Source organism: Drosophila busckii, chromosome 2R (genome assembly GCF_011750605.1).
Source record: "Drosophila busckii strain San Diego stock center, stock number 13000-0081.31 chromosome 2R, ASM1175060v1, whole genome shotgun sequence".
Taxonomy (NCBI): Eukaryota; Metazoa; Arthropoda; class Insecta; order Diptera; family Drosophilidae; genus Drosophila; species Drosophila busckii.
In genome coordinates this window covers 13931089-13936820 of record NC_046605.1, presented here as the reverse complement: position 1 = coordinate 13936820, position 5732 = coordinate 13931089, and the positions used below count along the sequence as shown (strand labels likewise).

At 40.4% G+C, this 5732-nt stretch overlaps 1 protein-coding gene across 1 annotated transcript; it reads left to right on the top strand.

The window, feature by feature from the left end:
• Positions 1–724: 724 nt before the first annotated feature.
• Positions 725–5351, top strand: LOC108594738 (paired mesoderm homeobox protein 1). The gene is made up of 4 exons (XM_033295020.1): positions 725–828; positions 898–1067; positions 4783–4982; positions 5031–5351. Exons 1-4 carry the CDS (start codon positions 725–727, stop codon positions 5349–5351), a joined length of 795 nt encoding a protein of 264 aa, XP_033150911.1.
• Positions 5352–5732: the final 381 nt, after the last annotated feature.

Here is a 5732-nt window from a genome sequence, read left to right as displayed (position 1 = left end):
CTGCTAACAAGCACACATCCTGTAAATAGAGGACACAGTGGCAGTGGCAACTAAGGTCCTAACTAATTGGTATTTATTGCTGCTTGAATGCAAACATTACTTGTTGCTACTTTTCACCTCGTATTTCAACAACTCAACAGCGACGGCGACTGCGATGCAACGCCCACCAAAATGTCGGCCAAGCGATCTTCAGCCAATGGCAGACGACTCGGCTATAATTAGCTGGGATCATAAGCAGCATCAACGACAGAACGAGAGCAACAGTGATTACTGCTGTGGATGCTTTGGCTGTGGCTGCTGCTGCGACGATCGCAGTGTTTTGAGACTAATTTCAGTGGGCAGACGACTTTGGCACGGTTTAGTGTATCGTCTCGACAATTATTGTAATTAACGCGTTTATGTGTTGTGTGCTAATCGAATTAACCAAGTTCATGCTCGCAGGATGCCCCCACTGAAAAGAAATTAATTCAATCAGCTGGCAATTAAGTGTGTGCGCGCCTCACTCAAGAATTTTCATTTCGTTTGTGGCTAATTCAATTTAATACAGTACCAGCCATCGCCTCGCCATCGCTATCGCAATCAGCGTCAACATCCGCAGCATTGTCAGAGCGAACGCATTTGTTTGTTTGCTTGTTGCCGTGGCCCAATTGTTCAATTAGCCAGAAACACTAATTGTTAAACTGATTGCAACAAATTCAAATTCAAATTCAATTTGCCAAAAGCCATGTTAAACTATCAGCAACAGTTGCACACGTTACCCGTCGGCAATGCCAGCAATTTCTACTATGCGCCAGCTGCTGCCGCCACTACCGCCTCCTCTTCATTGCCGTCGGCAGCCCACGCCCACGCCAACGCCAACGCCAACGCATCTCCGCCAGCAAACGTGACTTATGCCAGTCCGGCGCAGTCTCAACCCATCGAACTGGAGTCGAAGCTGCAAGAGAGCCCTTTTGCCAAGGATAAGCACAGCAGCCATCGCAGAGATCTAGAGCAAATGCATCGATTTTCGGTGGACAATCTCATTGAAGCTAAGAGCAAAATGTCCATGGAGCTGAATGACAATTTTGGTAAGCTCAGAGATAATTTAACAAATAATAAGCAAAGCTTTTTATAAGTAAAAACTCTTGCAGACTTTAATTTGGTATGCAATTTCATTATTTATACATAACATTCAAATGCATACTAAAGATTAAGTAAAGCGCATTTTGATTGATTTTGTTTTAAATAAGATTTAGCTCAGCTACTATGAAGTAAATAGTAAACAATAAAGACAAATGCTTTATGAAACTAGCGTAAGGGAAATAGGAAATAGTTTCTTACCTTTATAATCTTATTGGGATTCACATTATTGATCAGTGTTCTTTTCGGATTTAGGTAAAAATTGTTATCATCAAAAGATAAAAGTTTTAAGATCCAAAATATAAATATGAAACTTTGTTGAGCATAAAAGAACTAAGCTCACAAGAATCTGATAATTTTTGAGCAAGTTGTAACAAGATAACCCCAAGGCAGTTATAAAAACAAATAACAAATAGGAGAGAGGAAAACAATAAACATTTTAGTAGTTGGAAGCTTTGTTTCAATATTATGTTATGTTCAATGTTTAAAGAAGTGTTTATGAACGAACGCTACATCAGGATGTAGGTCAGGACTTACATATATGGCTTGAATTAAAATTTTTGCTAAATATCAATTAACAATTATATTCGATCAAGAAATATGAAAAAGATTTTTAAGTCAGAATTTATGTGCTGAGCCTGTCGCATAAAAAAGCAAATTTCATCCTCGAATTTACATTATATGTTGATAGTAGTTTTCAAGCCCTGATTCCCTTTTCAAGCAACCCATGTTGATGGATTAAAACATAGGGATAGACTTCTGGGTGGTAGTGATAATCACGGATTCCAGACCAACATACGTATGTTTGTATGTATTTTGTGGTTGATCCGAAAGAAATCTCTTACCCACGCCATTTGTCTCAATTTGTCAGCGGAGCTGTCCGCTGAGTTGCATCGTAGATCAGCCTCAGCGACGAGTTGTGTAAAATGCGAAGCATTTATAGGACTAGCTAGTGACTGCAGTGGAGCCAATAGGGTCCCAAGGGAGGGGTGGAAAACGAGATGTTTAATTTGAATTGCCAGCGAATCGGGCTATGGGCTACGATAAAAAACAGTTGCAGCTTAATAAAAAATACACAAAACGAGGCGAATGAAAGCGAAGAGATTAAAAGACAGAGACAGAGAGCACACATCAAATTGAAATCGAAAGGGAAACCTCAATCAGATTTGTGCGCCAAGGCAAAAGGGGACGGCAGGCAGGCAGGCAGGCATGGGATGCTGGAGAGAGATAATGCTGAGACTGAGCAGCGAGCACTGAGAACTGAGACTGGCACATGTTACAATCCGAGCAATGACAAAAATAAACACACGCCTTTGGCGCTGGCCTTAACCATTTACAGCACACGCGGGATGGATAGATGCGCCATGGAACTGCGGCTAGCATTGGGGAAATACGAGCAGGGTTAGCTACATGTTTGTGTGTGTGTGTGTGGTTGTGTGGTGGAGAAGGGGGTTTGGCAGATTGGGGATTGCTGTTTGGTAGTTTTATGCTCCACTTGGAAAATATAGTCGCTGGGCGCTGCTGTTCAAAGGCATGCGGCCTCTGTGGGGATATCATGTCAGCTTTGATTACGTTTTGTCATGTTGACAATGTTGAAGTGTTGTCTGGCGTGCTGCAGTCGGAAATGCAACTGTGCAACACAAACACACACAAACAACGAAAGAGAGAGAGAAAGAGAGAGAGAGAGAGAGAGAGAGAGAGTGAAAAAGAAGGAACACTTTTATGCCTAAGCGAGCAGGCGATTGAAAGGCAAGCTCCACTGATAGCTTTGCAATTTGCCAGCAATGACAATGCGCAGCGCATATTTCATTGCAAATTATGTCCGTTGACAACACAGGAGACGCAGGACCTCAAGCGCACAGACAATGTGTCGCCAGCGGTGAAGCAGTTGCAGTTGCTGTTGCAAGTTGCTGCTGCTGTTGCAAGCTGCAATCTAAAGCAAGCAAAAATGCATGAAGATCTGACACTGTCAGCCAGTCGGATGTACAATTGGCGGCGGCATAAATGAGCTCATGTCGCCCACATATGGCACCTAAATGTCATGCATGAATTTTCACGTAGACACACACACACACACACAAGCGCATGTGTGTCGCGTCATAAATTATCAACTCAACCCATTTCAAATCTATCATTTATGCGCTGAGCATAAAAAAAATATATGCTAGGTGTATGATATTAAATTCAGTTTGGTTTAAAAGATTTTTTATATAACGAAAACATATATAAAGTAAGAAGTATCGTTAGCTTTCCCACATACTGAAATCTTTATAAAGCATATTTTATTAAATACATAATTTAATGCGCCTCGTTCGTTGGCATAAAGTAAGCCTTGAAACCAAAAAAAATGCTGCAAATGTATTATCAGCTTTGATAAATTTTTAATAAAATTGAAAATTCAATCAAAGAATTGCAAATATATGAAAAAAATACCCTTTAGTACGGCCCACTTAATCAGTTACCAGTCAGCAGCTTTGCTTACCCAACTAGTTACCGCATAGACAAAACAAAAGTTGGTTAAATCAATTAAGTAATAACATTACCTATTACTACTACAGTACTTTGCGTTGCACATATATACATTAAATCATTAAGAGTAGCATTTTTTAATTTTTATGCAATTTGAATTACAAAAAATGTAGAATATATTTGTGCTAAATAGTAACTATGCAAATTTTTAATTTAAGCTGTTAACTCAAACTTGCTGCTAACACCTTTTGCTTTTACTTTAAGCTTTAAATTAAGTCAAGTTTCATATTGCTGGCGAATTTCATAAGTAAATAACTTAAGCAATATTAATGCGGCAGATAAATGTTATATTGAAATAAATATTTGTATTCACTCAAGAAGATTGAAAAAAGAAAGGATTTTGGTATCTTTCATTGACGAAATGAAGAAAATAAAATAGAATTCCTTTTATTAATCACAATTGTATTTAATTTTCACTTTCTAATTTTTTAATAAGACTTTATGCCAAAAGAAGCTTATTGCTTCCTTTTCGTATTCAACAAATGCTAGCAGACATACTGAAGAGTTTGCTTATTAGACTAGTTCGTCTGAATTCGAATTCACCGATTACCAAGCGACACTTCCACAATCGCTAGCGTTGCACCAATTGCTTTCCAATCGTACTAAAGGGTATTGCATTTTCTTATTTCAACAAGAGTTGTGTATTATTTATGCAAGCAAATTTTAATTGAGAGAATAGTTAGATTGAAATCTGGCGCACAACACAAACAAACAGAATTTCCAAAAAAATACTATATTTATACTATTTATACAATTTCTATATAATTTTCTAATTGCTTTGCCAACGTATGTCTATGAAATCAATTAGTTGACGTTTGCTCTGCGCTTATGGCCGCTTAATGTCACAATTTCTGTTTAATTAATAGATCGTAAATATTTTGGTAGCATTCGACAGCTGCCCCTGCCACAGTGCCACATGGAAATATATTTTATGAGCTTGTCCATTTATTTATGACATACCCGTTGAGCGTTGAGCGTATAGCCGCAAAGCAAGGATCAAACGGAATGCAAAAACTTTTATGTCTGCGCCATAAAACTAACGCAATTCATGTTCCGTGGGCACTTATCGATTATTTATGAGGCAGCCAGACAGACACTCTCCCAAATGGCTAAATAATTGTCTAATGCTTGCAGGCGCCGACTACGCCAGTAATCTGGGTGCAGCACATGGGACTAACCCGGGTCATGCGAGAAAGCCAAGACGCAATCGCACAACCTTCAGCTCGGCGCAGCTCACAGCGCTGGAGAAAGTCTTTGAGCGCACACACTATCCGGACGCCTTTGTGCGCGAGGAGTTGGCCAGCAAGGTGCACTTGAGTGAGGCGCGGGTGCAGGTGAGTTCATCCAAGTCCAGAAGTCCAGCAAGTAACATTTGATTGCAGGTCTGGTTCCAGAACCGTCGCGCCAAGTTCAGGCGCAATGAGCGCAGCAGCGTCAGCATCAGTCGCCCACTGCTGGACGGCACACATAGCACTCAGCTGGTGCCCGCGCCCATGGCCAAGTATACAAATCTCGGACACGCCAGCGCCAGCGCCTATGCCTTGAACTTTGCGCCACTAGAGCTGCGCTCATGTCAGAACTATGCGAATTGCTACGGCGGCTTCGGCGCAAGCTCTGCCGGCAGCTCTGCTGGCGTCTGCTCGTTCTTTGGTGCGCCCAATTATTGTGTCAACTATGCCAAGAACGCTTACTCGACGCTCTGAGGTTGCCGCTCTCTCTACTAGCGAACTAGCCCAATTATCTTAATTTCTAAGCAAACTTATACCTGACTAATGTTTATATTTAAGCAGCAAGCACAATCGAAACAAATATACGTGTTAATCTAATTAAATTTAGTTGAAAGTTTCACAGCGTGTTTGTACTTTGTTTTCAATTATAATGCCGTCAGCTTGGCATTGGCTGATTTAATTATTTACTAGCCTAGTTAAATTCATTTCAAATTCATAACAGCGCTATCAATGTGTGCGTGTGTGCCCGCATGTGTGTGTGCTTATAATAAAACTTAATTAAAGTCACAGGCAAGTAAACAAAGCAAAGACTTGCGCTAAAGTTTTCAAAGCGCATTAGGTCCTGTGGCCAAGTTT